At 42.0% G+C, this 22155-nt stretch overlaps 1 protein-coding gene across 1 annotated transcript in view; it reads right to left on the reverse strand.

Annotated features, from left to right (window-relative positions):
* sdccag8 (SHH signaling and ciliogenesis regulator sdccag8) overlaps positions 1-18561 on the reverse strand; it is a 55798-nt gene extending 37237 nt beyond the window's left edge. Inside the window, exons 1-13 of the mRNA XM_049600109.1 lie at positions 18267-18561; positions 15001-15162; positions 14747-14832; positions 14497-14610; positions 14281-14406; positions 13846-13920; positions 13494-13558; positions 13182-13382; positions 12851-12989; positions 12541-12693; positions 12261-12395; positions 10872-10988; positions 10239-10381 (exon numbers count right to left, since the gene is read on the reverse strand). Coding sequence (XP_049456066.1) covers positions 10239-10381; positions 10872-10988; positions 12261-12395; positions 12541-12693; positions 12851-12989; positions 13182-13382; positions 13494-13558; positions 13846-13920; positions 14281-14406; positions 14497-14610; positions 14747-14832; positions 15001-15162; positions 18267-18333 — 1583 coding nt within the window. The 5' untranslated portion in view covers positions 18334-18561. The remainder of the gene's footprint in view (positions 1-10238; positions 10382-10871; positions 10989-12260; positions 12396-12540; positions 12694-12850; positions 12990-13181; positions 13383-13493; positions 13559-13845; positions 13921-14280; positions 14407-14496; positions 14611-14746; positions 14833-15000; positions 15163-18266) is intronic.
* Between the last annotated feature and the right edge of the window lie 3594 nt (positions 18562-22155).

The raw sequence follows: 22155 nt of genomic DNA on the forward strand, positions 1-22155 counted from the left end.
CCATTCCCAGCCCCGCAGGATGGACAGATTACAGCTCTGCTTAATAATGCTGGTACTTATCGCGTGCGATTTTCTAATGCTGAATTGATATCTTCAGCATCTTAACCTTTATGATATTTTCAATGCAAATACGTTTGTGCCTCCCTGGGGTTAACAAAACATGTTCACAGGGGGTCTTTTTTCTTCTACAAAAAACAGAGGGATGATGGATGGATGAAAGGAGCTGCGGGGAGATAAAGAAAACTTGTCTCCTAGCAGCTATCTGCTTATACGACGTGACCTGCATGTGGGAATAGTAAAGGAAAAACAACACAACAGAGAAAGAGGGGCAGAACCATCCCTCCGTGCACTTGTCTTTAAATGGATTTGAACATATATATTAACTGATTTTATAATCTAGTTGTAGAGAAATCAGTATGTGACAGTCTTGGTCTGTTTTCAGAGATCATGGACAACTTGGTGAAAAGTACTGTTGTTGCTTACAATGCTAAACACTGAAGAAGCACACGCACAAAGTGGTGATATGTTTAAGGTTAGGACAGAAGAAATGTCCCTGCTCAAGAGGCCCATTTTCTCTCTACTGAACTACAACGAACTGAATCACTGCGCAGAAGGAAACATGCACCCTGTGCCTGTGACAGTGGCAGATGTAAACATGAATGGCGTTCTTCTCCGCTGTTACGTTAGCTAGCTCAGTGATGCTAGGTGAGAGAGCAGGAGATGCATGTTTCAGAATGTTGCTCGTGTAGCATCAGTGATGTAGTATGATGTACATTAGTGCATCTAGCTCTAAATCACTGTGCCGCACTTATATATAACAGCAAGGTGAACTAGGCAGCTAACATTTACATGCTATTGTAACAGGGGCTGCAGTAGCTCAGTCCATAGGGACTTGGGTTGTTCAAGTCCCCGTCCGGACCAAAATATGGAGCGTGGACTGGTAGCTGGAGAGATGCTAGTTCACCTCCTGGGCACTGCCGAGGTGCCCCTGAGCAAGGCACCGAACCCCCCAGCTGCTTGGAGCGCCTGTCATGGGCAGCCCACTCTGACATCTCTCCACTCAGTGCATGTATAGGTCCAGTTTGTGCATGTGTATGTTCGCCCCGCCCCTTTGTGATGGTCTGACAAGCTGTCGCAGTAAGCATGGAGCCCACACTGTCACTAACGGCACTCCCTGAAGAAATATTATCATGTTTTTGTAAAAATGAAACAGTGATTCCAGAGAGAAGCAGGCAGAGGGGTCTATATATCCAGGATGTCAAACTGACTCAGCAGCAACAACAGGTTAAGAAGACAAAGATAGTTAGAAGCTAAAGCCGAACTATAGGCTACAGATCACAGTGTAAAAGTGAACCACCACATCACTGCTGATCGCCACACAAGACAATGAATATAAAGGGAAACTTTGCTGATATTGAACCAGCTGTGTGGCATCACAAGCTCCAGGGGAGGGCAAACAATGTTCATCTGCTCACAATGTGATGACACACAGCTGGCTGAATATGAACAAAGTTTCCCTGCTTCCCTTCACTGGTTCCTGTACAGCAGGGTCGGTCTTTGTTTCACTGTTATAATCATGACAAAGCAAAAGCAGCATGTGCATACATTCAGTAGGCTATATCTTCAGTAGCTAGCTAGCTAACCCTACACTTTTCAGGGTTTGATTTTGGAACAGGGAAGAAATGTATATCTTTTTCCTACCTCTCCAGGTAACGAGTATCATTAATACACGACGTGCCCCAGGCACAACATTTAGCTCCAAATCCACAAAACCAGCCTGAAAATGAAGGAAATCTGAAACGACTGCATTAGAGTCAATGGAGCACAGCTGTGTTGTTGTCGGACCCTGAACTGAGCCGGCCCGATGCTACACTATGATAGGTCAGTCTGCATCCAGGGGCGGGACTCAGCGAAGGGTCAATTAATTGCATTATTACTCTTAATGTACAGACATGTAACTTTTCGAACAAGAGACACACATATCCACACACAAACAAGAGAAGACCAAAAAATATAGAGAGAACTATCTCAGCTACAACTCAGTCTCATACAATATATGTAACTGGTTTTTCCTGCTCCATCTCCTTAAACTAAGTGGTCCTAGGCCTGAAAAACGTTGAAGACCCCTGATCTAGGTTGATAAATAGCACTGCAGGTAAGAAGAAAACTATGCATTTTTGATTTGGAGGTGAACTGTCCCTTTAAACTGTGTTAAAATGGTATCCATTTCCAATTGTTAGCACCCAGCTTGACATAAATACGCGTCCTGTTATAATTAGTCACATCAAGTAAATTAACACAGATGAACTTACAATTAAAGACCAGAGAAAGAACGATGTAGCAGAGGAAGACAGTAAGACAGTGTGACAGAAAGACAAAAGGAGATGAAGAGTCAAAGAAACTGAAAGAAAGATAAAAGCCTAAGTAGGTCTCAACAGATTGAGGGAGAGAGACGGCCAGAGTGCAAGAGAGAGAGAGGTGAGAAGGCAGGATGGCAGAGAGGGCACTCCGACAGCGAGGAGAGAAGAACGCGGCAAGGTCTCGTCACCGGGCCAACGGGCCCACCACTGTCAACATCATGGCACTCTGTGGTACACACACACACATGCACACAAACACACACACACACACGCGGCTGGCCAACGGCCCTCCCAGCTGCCCTATCCGTAACTGTCTGATTAGTTGTGCTAAGCAGCCCCTCCCCTGCCAACCATGGTGCCATCTGCTACCCAACAACATGGCTGCCGACCAGACAAGCACACACACACACAAACACACACGCAAACACACAAAAACACACAGCAAGCCTCATACCTGGCACTGCCCCGCTGCTGTCACACAGAGACACACACATCAAACTTCACAGACACAGGTGTAGCCCAAAGGTATCAACACTTAACATTCATACAAACGGCGTGCACGCAGACTCATCTTATCGCACGCTCACAAACGACTCAACACACACTTCGTGCACGTGTTCACACGCACAGAAAAAAGTCCCGCACACAGTTGCTGTAGAGGTTGTGTGTGTGGTGACAGTGGTTCGGCACTGTTAATGCCAGGTAGAGAGAAAGATGCTGTGCTCAAGTGTGTGTGCGCTCGCTGGCAGCGCTTGAAGGTTCATTACGGCCCCCACCCCTCCAGAGCGACTGCAGCCCGCGTGGCGCCCCGGCCCTTTTATTCCGGGCCATGATTGGACAAGGGCCTCCCGCCGAGTTGGTTTGCAGCAGTTTTGTCGCGCCCAGATTTCACTCGCTGCTCAAAGCGAGCCTCTGGCGGGACGCGGCATCTGCTGCCTCACCTTCCTCATTTACACTTCTCCGCCCTCACACACACACACACAGTTCTGTTCACCGCCTTTCCAGACCTTGCTATCACGATCTACAACTGAGGGGAGACAGAACTAGGTTTAGGTAGTGAGAGAGCAGCAGTAGCGTGACATGTTTAATAGAGTTTGGGGAACTTTGTGTATAAGAGTCACAGCGGTTGGTCCCGAGCTTTTCATCTCTCCGCCTCTCAGCATCCATCTTCTGATTTCAGGGTCACAGAAAGGAGAATGTGGCCTTAAAATAAAGAAAATGCTTTCCGTCTTCCCTTTAAGCTCTGTCTTCCTGCTTGCCTCTGTGTTTCACCCACTGCTTTATATTGATGATTGTACATTATCTCTCACCCCATAACATATCTTTTTTAAGCGTGGCTATATTGGTAGCACCTCTGCCATCTCAACTCTTCTCTCTTAACTGAGTACAACAGTGTTAAAGAGTGATACATATGACAATACAATGTGAGCATGGACCCAGGACAGGTGGGATATATTAGAGCTATGATCTGGCCCAATAATTCAGGCCCAACCCTACATGAACCTGCCTTATCCTCTCCGGGCCTGAACCACAGCAGCATTTTTGGGCTTGAGCTTGATCAATAACCTGAATTTTCACTACAATAAATAAATAAATAATAAAAACATTTATTACATGCTAAATTCACTAAAGCCAACTAAGGTATTTTCAGTGCAGTGATGGACATTTGTGCCACAATCTCAGCCATGCACCTTCTCCTTCTGAATGTTCAGCACAGCCCAAAAAATGTAATATGCCATTCATTCATTCATTGTCCATAGCTGCTTATCTTGTTAGGGGTTGTGAGGGGGCTGGAGCCTATCTCAGCTGACACTGGGTGAGAGGCAGGGTACACCCTGGACAGGTCATTATCACAGGGCTGACACATAGAGACAGACAACCATTCACGCTCACATTCACACCTACGGACAATTTAGAGTCACCAATTAACCTGCATGTCTTTGGACTGTGGGAGGAAGCTGGAGTACCCGGACAAAACCCACGCTGACATGGGGACACAGAAGGGCTCCCCCACCCTGGGTTTGAACCAGGAACCCACTTGTTGTGACTGTCACTGAGTCTCCAGACTCCTCCGTCCCATGTAGGTTCAAGAGTTCCTCAGTTAAGGTCAGCAGATCTCCTTGTTACAAACACTGGGTGAAGCCCTGAGTCCTTTTCCTGTCTTTGAGGCCTTTCCCATACTCCTTCCACACCAAGGTTTACCTTCCAAGGCCTCAGAAGCTTCAGTCACCTGGGCCAACCAAGTCCAAAAGGGCTTCTCCAGCTCACAGCTTCCTCCACTGCTGGTGCCCACCCTCAACTTCTTACACTGCTACCACTGCAGACACTCATGACCTTCTGTCAAGATGTAAGAGGTTTTTTTAGACGTAAAAGTGAAAGACTTTACTGACAGAATCCTCAGTCAGCCAGCCAGACAGTCACAGTTGACCCTCCCTGCTAGTTTCATCATAGTTTGTCTGTCCAGCAGCCTCCCCATCTGCTCCTGTCTTCAACTTAGTGTTTGAGAGACGGCCACAGATCAAATTATATGACCAGTCATGTCCAGAAATTTTCTGGCCCAGAATCCATGGCCACAAGCTCTAGGTGAGAAAGTGAGAGTGAGTTAACTTGTTCAACTGAAGTAATTTCAGCTTCACGTCCACCTACAGCTCTAAGCAAGCACCCTCATGAACATGGACGCTTGATTTCATGGGGATAACAAAACTGGTGGAAGATTTGGGGCCTCGCAGACGTCCAAACCACAGAGCAGGCACACAGGTCTCAACTAACCGTGGATACACTAACGCATGCAAACACACACATCCATCCATTCATGCCTATCTGGCATGTGTTGAAAGAGAAGTTATACTGGGCAGTTTTCACTGTGGCCTTTGGGATCTGTGATCACAACACAGGGAGAGATGGGGCCGGATGGAGACAACGAAAGAAGAAAAGAAAGAAAGTGAAGAAAGACAGGAGCAAACAAACAAAACAAACTTAGTAAAGCCCTCTGCTGGGCTGGGGCTGGGACTGGAGTGTGTTTGTGTGTGTGTGTGAGGCGATGTGAACAGAGTGGCGAGGATTAGGACAGATCCTGGGCTGTCCAACTCACAGCTGGCTGATGATCCAATCCTGGAGCGCGGCACAGCGCACCAGCCGCCATGGGACCCCCGGATGCGTGCATGCATCTGTGTGTGTGAGAGTCTGTGTGTACAGGCATGTGGATTCGACTGATGTGCGTATCAGTGTGCACATTTGCAGGCATGCAGTTGTACAAACAAATATGTATGTGTGTGTGTGTGTGTGTGTGTGTGTGTGTGTGTGCATGTGTATACATTTGTGTTTATCAGAAAGGAAGGTAGGGCTATCAGAAATCAAACAGAGGCTGTGTGTGCTTCATGTCCCCTGTTTGAAGACGGGCTGTGATCATTTGGGCCACGAGAGGAGGACAGAATGAAAGAGGGGAGCGAGCAAGTTGCAGAGAGAGAATCAAAGAGCTGCCTTCCAAGGCTGGTCATACAAATGCCTTCCAGCCTCGCTACTGTGAATCTCACACTCTTACTCTCTAGTAACAACACACACAAACACGGCTACACAAACCAGCCCACCACAGCTACAAAGACTCAGTCGTGAACAACAAGAGAGGGCAAACAGAGGCATGACTACGAATGAACTACATGTAGTTCTGCATAACCCCAGAAGGCCTATAGGCAGACAGAAAGAGAGAGAAAGGGACAGAGGTAGGGGGAGGGAGGGGAGGGAGACAATCGCTTGAGGTTTATGTGTTTAGTTTGGAACAGCATGAGAAAAAAGGCAATAGAGAACATGAGAAGTGAGGAAAAAAGAGAGAAACTATAAAGGGAAAAAACACGTCCTGAGGACGGACAAAGGCTGTGACCAAATCTCTGCAGGTGTGTACGTGACATGTGGTTGTATGTGTGTGTGCGTGTCTGTGTTTGATGCTTGCTTTCTATGCAGCTCCAATAATGTCCAGTTTTCCTCTTTTGTTAGATGCCATCCTTCATCTGCACGTATCCCAAAGATACATTATAACCCCATCTTTAAAAACTCTGATGTTACATCAACAAACATGGATGGATCAATGGCTGTATGGAAAGACTTTATGGGTTTCTAAGAAAACACCAAGTTTGGGAAAGCCAGCCTGCTGGACAGCTTAACTGTGAGTGATGAGAATAGAAGCCAAAATCCTCAGCATGTCCTCGGTAGACCTTTTGCTTCAGAGTTCCTGATTTAGTATTCACAATGCTAAGCAACATGTCATGATGAGCATAACATCAAAAGTGACACAGAGATGACCCGTAGCAGCTCCGAAGCTAAATAAGTAATTTGTATGTATTTTATGTATCTGAGGGCGTCAGTATGCTTCAGCTGAAGAGCTTGTCAGATGGTCGAACATCGTCTAAATCCCTCACCGCCCACACCTTGCGTCTAAATTGGGAAGCTGTGTCCAACAATTCCTGTAACTTTCTGAGACTTCCACTCGTGTCTGCTTCATGCCGCCATTGGCCAGGTGTGCAGCTGAGAAGGTAAGCAAGGTCTGAGCTTCTCCCTCAATCTGTTTGTCACTGCTTGAACAAATGCATGTGGTTATTCCTATCGCTTATCACATCTCGCCCTTCTCGACAACGGCAGGTGTTAATGTGTGAATGTTCAATATTACAGAAATACTATAGTATAGAGGTAACATTTATGACATTAGTCAGTTTGTCAAATGTGTTAACTCACTTCTGTTGTCGACTAATGCTTACCATACACTACAAGACTTTTCTAAAACTTCTGAAAGACTAAAGTCCGACACCATCTCACATCTAAAGACAATGTAAGTTTTTAGTCACACACTATCACTGTGATATTACTATAATATTTTCAAAGGACTGGGGATCTTGCTGGGTCGCTATATCCGAGGCTACAACTAGATTATTTCCCATTCTGCTCCCTGATGCAAAATATTATACCACACATTTAAGTCGTGATATATTGACAATTTGTTACGTGTTCACAAAAACACATAACTCTAGAAATACAAGATAAAAGGCGTCATGTGTCGACAGTATTCTTGTCAATTTGGCATCTATATTTGCTTGCAAACTTTACATTTTGGGTTTTGTCACCTCATCTCTCTACCAGCCTATGTTGGTTGGTGGCCCTGTTTTAGTGAAAGGAGACCATTGGAATGAGAAGGAAACCATTTCAAAAACTTTTTGTTTTGATTAGACACACTCGGAATTAATCGTTCACTTTACAACTCCACCAGTTTTTCCTCCTCTCCTCCACAGTCCAAGACAATCAAGACTTGTTCACATTCTTGCTTCACCCTGGAGTCCACTCCATGTTTACAGTCTACCCAGTTTGCTGCTTCCTGTTTGGTGCTGAACATACTGTAACTCACTTATTGGTTGCTGACAATGTTCACATTATTGAACTTCACTATTCGCATGATCCAAGACAAAAAAACTTGTGATAATATCAAACATCATCATTGATTTCATCTGGATGTCCAGATGGGAAAAAGGCTGACTTAAGACAGCTTGGAGTGAGTGTCACGGCAACCTTACACCAAGCTCGACATCATGGAGCGTGCACTACTTGAGGTAAAACTCTCATAGTTTATTCAAACATTGGAAATTTGTCTGTGACAAAGAAATTGCTTGAAAAGTCCTTCATTTAAAGGCCAGCATATTACTGTAACAAAATATTTGTATTCCGACAGGTGTCCAGCTGCTGCTGAAGGTGTAAATTTAATTTGTGTTGTTTTGTAATTTAGGTCTTAACAGAGTACGATAACATACCATACCACTAACGCCTACTACTGACTGTCAAGAACAACAGCTCTTTCCGTTCCGTGATGTGATGCATTTGACGTATGATGTTGAAAAAAGGGCCGTTTTTTAAGTATAGCTGAGAATGGTCACTTCTTGCTCTGAATTTCAGCCCTTATGTCTTGTAAAACATAAAATCCTGCATTAACCTTTCAAATGGTCATTTTCAGGAAAGATTCAGTAGAAATTTAGTAAAAAAATAAATGAATAACCTTCAAGTTGCTCTTTAAAGAACTGATTCATCATTGGTTCCTAATGCTGAGTACAAAATTAGCTCCTTACAAAATGTAGACCTGCAGATTCTTCTGACAATATTTCAGGCTCTCACACAGACATGCAGGTTCTTATCAGCTGTTCCTGTGCTGTACATGCTATCTAACTATTTACATGTTTATTTATTTATCACTGTGAGGATTTATAGAGTTTACGTCTGCTATAATTGTGCCCTATGCTGCTTTTTAAAAGCTTTAGCTCTAAACATGACTTCAAGTGTTATTGTGTGGCACTGAAACTTAACGCATCTTATGCACTACTGGAGGAAAAGGAATATTCATATTAAATCAGTATCAGAAGTGGCTTTCACTGCTAATGACCGAAATTGAATTTGAATGGCTACATGCTCAGCCAAGTCAACAGCTGTCAAACATCTAGTATGCATCTGCGGACAGATAAAACTATAAACTCTCTCATGCACATACACCCGCACACATGGCAGTAAAATGGTTTAGTCCAGTGGCTCCTCTAGTACAGGTCAAAGTCATCATGTTGCCACATCAATATGCATGTCATTCTCCACAGCTGGCTGCAAAATACACACACAAACACACACACACACACGCTTCTTGCCTCATCCCTTAAACACACGACAGCCCTCCATGCGGCCAGAGTGTTAGCGCTGGCCAGCTGACAGACAAACACACTTAAACACAGATCAAGCCGGGAGCTGCGGTGGACAAACACACACACACGCACACACATACCACTGAGCTGACAGACACATAAACACAAATACACATACACAAACACACTCATAGATTACACAAACTTGCACCCCGCAGCCTCCAGCACCACAGGGCACCACCGCCACATCTGTGCCCATCTCAGACACCTCGGCTGTGGGCAGCGGGGGTGAGAGAGTGCCCTGGGCGGCTGGCATGGGCTGGCATGGCCCTGGCAGTGGATGGTGTGGAAGGGAACAGCAGCCAGCGGATGACAGGAGGGACAGAGGGAAGGAAAGGAGGAATGTAGGAGGACAGCAGAGGATGGAAGAAAAACGGAAAAAGGAATAGAAGATGATAGAGGAAAAACAAATAGAGTTATTTAAAGTATAAAGGATGGCAAAGGATGACCTCTAGGAACATGAAGACTTAACGGGCTGCAGGTAGAAAAGATAGATAGGTGTATGAACGGGTGGGAGGATTAACGTATAACAGAGGAAGTGCGACAGGAAACCACTGAAAAACTGGAATAGAAAGATGCAGAAATAGCTAGAAAGAGAAAAGATGGAGGGAGGAGGGAGGGGAGCCGGTAGTGCCCGTCGTGAGAACGGGTGCAGGGCACTGGCAGGTGGCACTGAGGCCAGGCTGTCCAGTGACCATCAGCCGCACTTTTCTGTGTGTGTGTGTGTATGTGTGTGTGTGCGCGTGTCTGCGCCAGGGACAGAAGAAAGGCTCAGGCGCCATTTTGGCTCTGCTGGAGCTGTTGCTGGGCTGGGCACTGGCCTGGTGGCACAGAGTGGGCAGTGTGTTTGTGTGTATTGTGTGTTTGTGTGTTGAGTGTGTGTGTTGCATTATGTTGTGGCATGCTTAACAGGATTAGAGGTGACCTGGTGAGGTCCAGTTGGTACCGGGACCATGGCACAGCGGCGCGTATGTGTGTTTATGTGTGTGTGGCTTGTATAATAGGATTAGCTGTTACCTGGTGCGGTACAGTTGGTGTGCTGGTCTGAACTGGACTGGACTGGGCTGAGCTGGGCAGGAGCTGGGCAGAGGGGAGTGCTGTGTGTATGTGCGTGTGTGTGTGTGAGTGTGGTGGCATGTATAATAGGATTAGGTACTACCTGGTGAGGTGCAGTTGGCGCTGGGCATTTGCCAGCTGTTCTGCTAGGCTCAGGGCTTCGGCCTGCCATTGGCTCCCGTCCTTTTGGACCGCCTCCAGATGCTGCCGACAGCCAACCAGCTCTGAGCTCAGCCTTTCCACTTCCTGTCCCGCAGAGATGGAAGGAGAGAAGGAAGGAAGGAGGTGAGGAAAGCTTGCACAACAACCCACCTTATGTCCTCAGACAAACAAAACATTTAAGGCTGAGCAAAGCCTTAACCTTAAATTCAGTTTGATCCCAAATGGTGAAACTGTATTTTGAAATGTTGCAGCAATTTAGTATTTCTATGAGGGATTCTATTTATCGAGCCCTGTGGCATCTAAAAGTTTAACCAGGACTTCTCTTACACTGCATGTATTCATTTTAACCAGCCTGTCTGGATAACTGATGCACATATTAAGGATTTGTGATAAATTTAGATGTTTGGAAATAAATATTTTTCTTGATTTTGCTTCTTACTCATCAGTACACCTTCTGCTGAAGATGTTGACTGCTTACTAAATTATCAACTAAACTAACTGATCATATTCTGACTTCAATAATCTAGTCAATCAAATATATCTAAACTAATCGGTGGGTTCAGTGCAGACGTACCTGTGCAGCCTTTTCCATCTGTCTGCTGGTCTTGGTGTGGAGCTCTCGGAGCTCTCTCTCTGCCTCCTCTTTCTTCAGCCCGGCCTGGCTGAGCTGATATCGCAGATCCACACACACCTAGAAATGACACACACTGGTTAAAAACAGCCAGGCATTTGGTTAACAAATATTACTTCCTGTCCATTCTTTTAACATTTGCCAATTTTTGATTTTGTTGTCATCATGTTACCTTCTTTTTATCTAGGAAGGTGCTTCAGTTGAATCATCAGACCCTGCCACGCAATGAGTTTTCTTTTCAGAAGTCTAAATACACTTCTGTTATAATACTGATTTGGCAAAGAGTTTAATTTAGTCCCCTGTTTGAAAGCACCCGCATAAGTGAATAAAACCACATTCCACTGTTAACATGTTTACTACTCTTTTTGATTTAAATTACGACACTTTGTGCTACTATGACCTTTACAACCATCATTTACTACTAATAATATATATGCATATTACCAATCACGCTCAATTGTAATGATGTAAAAATGTGACACTGAAAATTTGTTATCTACAGAACAGAAACTAGAGATATCACAGACTTGGTGTCTTCAAGACACTGCAGCAGGGTGAATATTTGTTGACATGCAACACTTGGCCCAAGTCTTCCAGGTTAAAGCAAAACATGCCGTCCCCTAGGCGACTTTGTAACTGCTTTGCTACCATTTGCATGCATATACATATATATATACCCAGAATTTTACATTAGAGCATTATTAAAACATGAACTAAACATCTTAAAATGAAGCTTGGTTATTTATCTTCTCTTACACTTATTTACGCACTCATGTTGAATTAAACAACCTCTCAACAACAGGAAATATAGTGAAATTGATGAACCTCTGCTGCCACCCTGTGGATGTATAAAAGCATTACAGGTACAGACGACAGCTGAGAGTTCTTTACCTCTGATCCTTCAAAGCTAGAGCCATCTTTTATAGGTGCTGGTCTAGCAGCAAAAATCTAAGCACCAGTGATACGTAACAAAGCAAACATGCTGACTTTAAGGTCTAGTGTGGAGGATTTAATGGCATCTAGCACTGAGGTCGCATATTGCAACTAACTGAGACTTCTCCCGTGTGCCAGGCGTGCAGAAGAACTACAGTGACTAATGTGATGACACAAATAGCCCTGTCTGGGTTTCTGTAGAAACAACATGTCTCCATTGGAGCGGCTCCATATGTAGATATAAACGGCTCATTCTAACGTAATGAAAACACAACAGTTTTTAGTTTCTTGTGATTATACACTAAAGAAAACATGGATATGAATTTGGAATTCCATTTCCACCACTTTCCCACCCTCAATCCTAAACACTTTTAAGGTTTGTTTGCACACACACTGTACCTTGGTATTGTCTTGTTCCTGACTGGTAAGTTTGCGATGAGTATCTTCCAGCTGATTGGTCAGTGAGCTCTTGTCTCTGTGAGCTCTGTCTAGCTGCCCCTCCAACTCAGCAACACTCTGAGAGAGGCTGGACACCTGATACACACACACAGTTTTTCTATTGGCATTTCTCAGTTCAAGTACAGTTCATTATTTCAAAGCATCCAGAACTGTGAATTAATACCACACATATGTACAATTCTCATCTACACACAAACATCAGTGAATAAGTAAGAATTACTGTTTGTGCCAGATCCTCTCTATGTTTGCGAGCCTCAGCCCGGCCCTCCTCTCTGGCCTCAGCCAGTCTCTCTTGCAAGGCCTGTGCTTCTCGTTCCAGTTGTTCCCTCTGTCGAGCCAGCTCCCTGGACAGCTGCTCACACTGCACCTCCACCTGCACAGACACAAACAGGTTTGCCAGAGGTACGCAGCCACAGTAGGGAGAGGAAACACAGTTTTAGAGGACAACTCGCTGTGTGACAGAGCATTACAAATCAGAAATACTGTCTGAGCCAACACAGCTGGAAAATGTGTGCATATGTTTCTCTGACCCGAGCTTTGTACAGGTTTGCTTCTTCCGCCATTTCCACAGCCTGTTTGACCTGGAGACAGGCGGACCACTCCCTCTGCTGCGCTTCCTGCTGACTAGCCCGCACAGTGCGTAGAGCCCCCAGTAACTCGTCACGCTCCCTGAAAGATTGACAGACAAGAAAACGCATGACAACCAAAATTGCTTCCTTTTTTGCTATGCACATGAAATAAGTTATTGAAACAGCTGTTCATAAAAATCTGTTGCAGGCATGATGCCAGGCACGATAATGTATACGTGAATAATCATATACCTAAAACTGGAATATGAGGAGCAATGTATTGTACACTGACTTTGTGAGTCTGTCAATAGCCTGGACATGCAGATTAGTGTGAGTCCCAGCCAACACAGCTTCGTGCTGTGCACACTTCAGACACAATCCCCCCACACGGGGAGCTCCATTAGCCTTCAGTGCATCTGCAGCCAGCTTCTCCCGGTGTCTCAGACGGACCTTCACCTCCTCACACTCCTTCTGACTGACTGACAGATCCTTCCTGAAGATGGAGGCAAAATGTGAAATATGGAGAAACAGACAGAGAAAAGGGGACGGAAAAGAAGATGAGTATTGCTCTTTTAATGCTTGAACATTAAAAGAGTATACTGACCTGAGGGAGATGACCTGAGCCTCCAAGCTTTCAATCTGAGCCTGGTAGATCCCTTTCAATTGTTCCTGATGAACACAAACATGAACACAAACGTCACCCTGTCCAATGAGATTATGATTTTGCCACAGTTTTCCATAACAATGGTATGTTTAAACACTTGTGTAACACATGTGTACAAGTATTTGATATTTTCACATGTCTCCAGAGAATTAGTCAAACTTCTCTTGTCTAAAATTCACAACACATGATACTGTAAAATGTCATGACAGATGAGAACCATGTGGGTTACAGACTGAGAAAAAGAACTAAAACATAACTGGAAAAGAGGAGAAAACAGATCCATCATGCCTACCAGCTCATGTTTCCATGTGGTGTGTTCGGCTCTCTGCAGCATGCTGTGGCTGTCGGCTGCCATAGTCTCATTCACCTAAAGAACACAGCAGGACAGATGATGACACACACAAAAAATGCTAATGTCATCCCAAGCTTAAGTCTGTTAACACTACTTCTTTATAGTGTAGTTTAAATTTCCTCTAATTGGATGTAACCTTTTCTAAAGATAGCTCTGATATCTACAACTATGCTGAAATTATGCAAAGTACTGTAATGTACAAGAAAAGAGGCAATAGATGTCTGTAACTTTAAAAAATACTAAGTTATTTTATCCTTACTGTACTTGTAAATATTATGATGTATGTGCTCCCGTAAATGTTGTAAGAATGCACATATATCTCACATAATACCACAAGCAAAAAAATTATACACGATTTTCACACACACACGTTACCATGGAGTTTTGGATCGTGTACTCTCTCAGAGTTTCATCCACAGCTTTGGATTTGAGCTCTGAATACAACTTCTCATTTTCCACCACCACCACTCTGACGCGCTGTTTCATCCCCTGCAGCTCCTCCTGAAGTCACACACACACAGAAACATATCCAAATCTGCCTGACAGTAACAAAGACTGCAAATATGACCACCTACACATTTGTGCACGTACCTTGCAAAATTTGACCTCAGCCTCCAGGTGCTGAATGTACTCTGACTGGTTGTGAATCATTGGGACCAAATCCTGATAAGCTGGTAAACTGGGTCTTCCCTCCTGCTGTTCTCTCTAACAGAGGAAAGACAAGAATGAGGTATAACACAGCAGAATGGCAAGCTTAATATTACTATAATAAAAAAGCCTAATGATTTACCACACCTCTAAGGCATTTAAACATTTAGCCAGTCAAGGCTGCACACTCTACCTTGTCTGGAGACTGTTTCTTTGAAGGAGAGAGCGGAGTGGGAATGTCTCTGCACTGCTTCAATAGAAGACTCTTCAGCTGATTAACTACAATGCCAAAAGACACAGACACACGCATGCACAAACACACACAAGAAGCATTTCATTATAACTTTGTGTATTATCTGTCAACAAGATTATGAGCAAGGGAATCTCCAGGTGGTGCACTCTAATCTCTTTGTCAGACAGTCGCCCCACACCTAATCACTGAGTCACCTGCTTCACTCTGTGTCTTTTGGCTCCATGCAGCCTTGTCCTCTTCAGCCATGGCGGTGAAGAGGCTGCCATCGCTGCCTCTGGGCTCCTCCACCTCTTCTCCATCAGAGCTCAGATGCTCCAGTGCACTGCTCAGCTGCTGTATGCTCTGGTTGGCCCGCTCTGAAAACCAACATGCACACGCTTACACCAGTCTCCTGAAGTATATTCTTTAAGTGCCCCATCATGTTTTAGTTGGGGTCTGTGAATTGAAACACTTGCCCATCACTCAAATTAGTGTGAGAACAAGTAGTGAAATCACTGGGATGCATTATAGTAACTTTTCCATACACAATAAACTTTGAACAGAAAATCCTGCACACTGCTCTGGCTCAGCTTTACAATTTATTAGTAACACTAACGTTTCCATCCTCCTGGACCTTTGTAAAGAGCGTTAAACACTTGAGGAAGAGCACTGTGCAGGATTTCTGTTCAAAGACTCAAGTGATATTTTCCAACGCACCTACATCTGAGACACTTGGATGTGTGAAAACCTTTCTTCATACACAACTAACTAAAGACTTAATTGGTGAAATCGTACATTTTTACATCAGAATTAATCTTATAGTTCATTCTAGTACTGCCAAAATCTGAATATCATCTAAGCACAGCAGTTTTTGGCATGTCACAGTCATAAAAGCACTGGTGTCATGAAAAACATGAATGAATGATAGCTGCATGTTATAGCTGGTACATACTGTGCATGCTGTCACATTGTCATGGGACACTTTTTTTTTTAAACAGAGCTAAAGTGAGCGTAAAGTAACACATTTGCTTTATCTGAAATTAAAAGTCCAGATGTTTGATGTGAAAAAGTCAATGCCAGTTCTATGAGAGTTTATGAGATACTATCTCGTAATTATGAGATAGTATCTCATAATTACAAGATAGCATCAGGCTCTTATCTCGTAATTTCAATATACCATCTCATAATAACAAGATACTATCTCACAATTTTTGAGATACTATCTCATGATTTCAAGATACTATCTCATAATTGCGAGATACTATCTCATAATAACAAGATAGTCTCTCGAAATTACGAGATACTATCTTGTAATTACAAGATAGGAACAGGCTCTTATCTCATAATTTCAAGATACTATCTCACAATTACAAGATAACATCAGGCTCTTATCTCGTAATTTCAAGATACTATCTCATGATTTCAAGATACTATCTCATAATTACGATATAATATCAGGCTCTTATCTCGTAATTTCAAGATACTATCTCATGGTTTCAAGATACTATCTCATAATTACGAGATACTATCTCATGATAACTAGGGGTGTAATTAAGGATAGACCGATACATCGGCCAGCCGATATATCGGGCCGATATTTGAGTTTTTTACTTGTATCGGCATTGGCCGATATGCGCATGGGTTCGCGGATTTATTTTTCCCTGGCATGATTTACAGACAGGCATCCACAGGCAGCTCTATGTTGCCGGAAGACCCTGCAGCGCACATGCAGCGAATCCTACTGTGTACCGTAATTGTTGTTTTATTTATGCTTCAGCTTAAATATGTTTATTTTATAAAGACATTACTGGAAGATTTAGGAGCACTGAACTCTTTTTTTTATTTGAATGTATAATAATAATAATAATAATAATAATAATATTCTACCTGTTCTACCTCAACTTTCCATCTTGTTTTAGTATTTTTTACTGTTCAAAAAATGTTTCTTATTTTAAACTTGAGACCTGTAATATTTGTTATCATTGTGTCATTTTTTTGATGTAAACTGAGGGAGCAAAAGCAGTATCGGCCCCAAATATCAGCTCAAGAAAATCGGCAGTCCATAATCGGTCATCGGCTAAGGGTGATGGAAAAAAATCGGTATCGGCATCGGCCCTAAAAAGTCCATATCGGTCTATCCCTAGGTGTAATGATACATCGATCCACATCGATACATCGATTCATTGATTAATGATCCAATTACATCTATGCAAAATGAAAACATCGATCCATATCGTCATCTTAAAGATACACCTTTATTTTGAAATTCACTTAAACATGAGAAATGTGAGACTTTAGTTAACAGGTCTATTTTTATTATTTTTTGTTACAGAAGAATACTGTTTTTCATTTAAATGCCTGATACCTGGAAGAGCTCAGAAATAAAATGGTCAAATTATATTCCAGTTGTTTTTGTGAGTTGATGTAAATGATTGTGTTAGATGGGCATATGATATCACGTCATATCGATCGCAGGCTCCTGAATTGAATCGAAATCGTATTGTGACAGACTTTGTGATATCGGCAAACATCGTATCATCATCCAAACAAATCGATATATCGTATCGTGATGAAACTGGTGATTTACACCTTGATTTAACAAGATACTTTCTCATAATTACGAGATCTCGTAATTACGAGATAGCATCAGGCTCTTATCTCGTAATTTCAATATACCATCTCATAATAACAAGATACTATCTCACATTTTCGAGATACTATCTCGTGATTTCAAGATACTATCTCATAATTATGAGCTGCTATCTCGTAATTACGAAATATCATCAGGCTCTTATCTCGTCATTTCAAGATATTATCCCATAATTATGAGATACTATCTCATAATAACAAGATACTGTCTCATAATTAAAGAAACTATCTAGTAATTATGATATCTCATAATTACGAGATAACATCAGGCTCTTATCTCTTAATTACAAGATACTATCTCATAATTACAAGATACTCTTATAATTACGAGATACTATCTTACAAGATACTATCTTATAATTATCTCGTAATAAGGTACAGTGTGCCATTTTTTTATGTATTCAGTGAATGCAATGCGCTTCCATACAATTAGCTCTCCAATCAATGTAATGTTACACCTTGCTGTTCTGGCAATTGTGCTGTAAATCTGTAATTAATGAATAAACATTGTTAGCTTACTGATGTTTGTTTTATACAGATATAGCCAAATTCATTTCTTCCAGGATGCCTGTTTGTCAGCAGGACTGAGAGTCAGCAACAGGTGGCAGTGATACGACTTTAATGGTCCTGTCCTTTGGTGCTGGTGTGTGACATGACTGTACGTCTGTAACTCAGATAGTCTGCAAACCTATGAACACACCCGCCTGTAACACTGTAACCCACCTGTAAGTTATTAACGCATGCTACGTTAATTAACCACTTAACGTTAGCTTAACGTTAACGCCTCTGTTGTTAGCTGTTAGCATAGCATTCAATTTAGCATTTAACTTACGTCTCAGTTCCTTTTGGTAAACACCCAGCTGCTCCGCGTCCTCCTCGTCTGAGTGTAACGGTTTCATTGATGTAAAACTGAAGTTAAATCAGGTAATATTACTGTAGCAACATGCTAGGCTATGTACACAGCTACCACAACAACCATCGTATCTGGCACGTAATAACGGTCATCGAGTCTCAACCATGGTGCGTTTGTTTTGAGGCACCTGCGTACACCGATATGGGTGATATCATTTCCTACAATGTAACCTGTGATGCCGCCCTGATGTGTGTTCGGTAAATGTAAAAACGAGCTATCCTCTGGTAACGGCTCCCACTTCCGTAAACTCAGGCGGATGCCGGGAGTTGTAGTCCTTATTTGTAGTCGTGGTCTCACGTCTGCAACCCTGTGGTGAATAAGGTGTATTGCAGCCTAACATACTAGATTGGTGGAGTGTTATTCTTCAAATTAAAACTATAATACTCTATAAAGCTAAATATAGGAAATGTGGTATTAATTTATACATATTTATGAGAATATTAACAACTACAAAACGTTGCTCTTCTCATCATGAGAGGTTTTGTTTGTGTTAGTTCCCAAATATACTTCACAGGTATTATCATCACAATCAAATGTGAAGCCTAGCCTACATGAGAAGCCTAAAGCTTCATTAGGCATTATCTCTGCTATAAACACTGAATCAAATGACTCAGTGTATGTGGAAGGGTGGGAAGCTGCAGAACCCACAGAGAAATCACACCCAGCTCGGCAGCCCCTGCAGCTTCTAGCTACTTTTATTGCTTTTGGTGTGCCAGACTTAACACTCTCACCAACCCTCTCATCTAATGTAAAACAGCAAGCTGCTGGAGCTTAAATAACAGTGAATATTAGGGTTTACATTCAGTAGACGGCCATAAACTGCTTTATGTCCATGTGGCTGTTAGATTCAGGCTGGTATCTCACCTCTATACTTTTAAGGAACCAGCTGATATATAAAATAAATATGTCAAGTATCAAAAGATGGTAACACACTTTGCTAATTGTAAACTTGATCTAATTTAGGTCATAGATATATTACTGAACTGGCCGACTGTACACAGGCCCAGGGGCTCGTGTTAGGGGCCCCCTGGCCTTTACTTGAAAATGTCACTCAAATAAACAAGTACTGATCAGGAATATGCTCAAAATTAACACAAACAGATGCAAAAGAGCTGCAAAGAAATACAGGATAACTATAAAAAGGGGCTAACAACCACACAAGGAGACAGAATGAATACAAAGAGACACAAAACGACCAAAAAAGAAACAAAATGACTACAAGAAAGACACAAAATGAACAAAAAAGACACAAAATTATTACAAAGACACAAAATGACTACAACAAAGACACAAAACGACCAAAAAAGATACAAAATCACTACAAAGAGACACAAAACAACCAAAAGACACAAAATAACTACAACAAAGACACAAAATGACCAAAAGACACAAAATAACTACAACAAAGACACAAAATGACCAAAACAGACACAAAATGCCTACAGAGAGACACAAAATGACAAAAAAGACACAAAGTAACTACAAAGAGGCACAAACATCCAAAAGAAAGATAGAAAATGACTATAAGGAGACACAAACAACTAAAAACAAACACGAAATGACTACAAAAAAGACACAAGGACTACAAAGACACACAAAACAACCAGAAGACACAAAATGACTACAACAAAGACACAGAATGACCACAAAAAAGACACAAAACGACCTAAAAAGACACAAAATTACTACAAAGAGACACAAAACAACCAAAAGACACAAAATGACCACAAAAAAGACACAAAATGACCAAAAAAGACACAAAATCACTACAAAGAGACACAAAACATCCAAAAAAAGACACACAATGACTACAAAGAGACACAAAACAACCAAAAGACACAAAATGCCTACAGAGAGACACAAAACAACCAAAAGACACAAAATGACTACAAAGAGACACAAAACAACCAAAAGACACAAAATAACTACAACAAAGACACAAAACGACCAAAACAGACACAAAATGCCTACAGAGAGACACAAAATGACAAAAAAGACACAAAGTAACTACAAAGAGGCACAAAACATCCAAAAGAAAGATACAAAATGACTATAAGGAGACACAAACAACTAAAAACAAACATGAAATGACTACAAAAAAGACGCAAGGACTACAAAGACACACAAAACAACCAGAAGACACAAAATGACTACAACAAAGACACAGAATGACCACAAAAAAGACACAAAACGACCTAAAAAGACACAAAATTACTACAAAGAGACACAAAACAACCAAAAGACACAAAATGACCACAAAAAAAGACACAAAATGACCAAAAAAGACACAAAATGACCAAAAAAGACACAAAATTACTACAAAGAGACACAAAACATCCAAAAAAAGGCACACAATGACTACAAAGAGACACAAAACAACCAAAAGACACAAAATGACTAAAACAAAGACACAAAACGACCAAAACAGACACAAAATGCCTACAGAGAGACACAAAATGACAAAAAAGATACAAAGTGACTACAAAGAGACACAAAATGACACAAAATGACTACAACAATGACACAAAATGACTACAAAGATTCACAAAATAAATAAAAAGAGACACAGAAACACAAAATGACTAAAAGATGAAAAAAGAAAAATGAGGAAAAAACACCACAAAGCTTGGGTTTCTTGTGTCTATATTTGCAGGCTGTGTTAAAGCAGACTTAAATACTGATGGATTTGAGAGGGTTGCCTTATTCTATTGTTTGGTAGTTTTTGTGGCGCTGAAACTAAGCCGGCCCAAACATTAATCATAACATGTTAAAAGGATCATGGTAGCTCAGTCTGTGATGTGTTTCTTTAAAGGTTATTTTGTCTCTGTGTCTGTGTCACCCTGTGGTCAAAGGTTTTACACAGTTTTCTGTACAACTGGGTTATTTTGAGTCCAGACATGTCCTTTGTCAGCGAGGTTTGACAAGATAAAACTCTATTGATTCACATGAGCAAACTTGCTGCAGCAGAGAATATGATGCAAATAAGAACATAAACACCTGGAGAGCTCCTCCTACAAACAGAGTAGGTAAAGAGTCTTGCAGCTGCAAGGTCAGAGATCACCTGGTGCCCTGGTTGTTTGGCACCTTCGTGCGTTGCTTTGCCTTGTGTCACTTTCACTTCTTTTATCATCTTATCTTGGCAGTCCGATGAGTCACCACTGAACACTCCCACATTGCTCACAAAGATCGGACTGCTGATTCAACAAGGTGAACACCAAGGTGGCTGCTTGAGGGATTACTCAGAATTACTTTCGAATCATATATAGGCCATACAGTTGTGAAATAGTGGACATTTCTCACAAAGACACAGGTATGGGTATTTTAATCCATCCCCACCCAGTCAGCATTCATAAGCAGTGTGTAAATGTGTTTTGTGATGTAATTGTGAGCAGATTTAAGGACAGTTTAAAGTGTTTATCAGTGAATTAAAACTCTGCAACAGAAACTGAAATATTGGGTTGGATTAAGAAGTACATATTAGAAGTATTTGTTTCTACTGTATTGATGAAGTATTCATTTATGAAAAAATACTACTTACCCTTTCCTTTTCATTAGAACTGAGCAAACTCCATCAGCCGATGAAGGCCATGAGATGTGGGTGAAAGCCCTGCAAGGAATCGATGAAGTGGATGAAATGTTCACTAATAACTGGAAGTTGTGGCCAAAAGCTCCTGAACAAAGAAACAACTATGCCCCAATCAGCCTGATGGGGGCGCTATAATTAAAGGTCAACTTTGTAAACTCATAATTCCTATGCCATAAAGTACAAATACTTGTGCGTCGAAGCAACTGTCTTACACTAAACACA

This window comes from Epinephelus fuscoguttatus, linkage group LG16, assembly GCF_011397635.1.
Source record: "Epinephelus fuscoguttatus linkage group LG16, E.fuscoguttatus.final_Chr_v1".
Classification (NCBI taxonomy): domain Eukaryota; kingdom Metazoa; phylum Chordata; class Actinopteri; order Perciformes; family Serranidae; genus Epinephelus; species Epinephelus fuscoguttatus.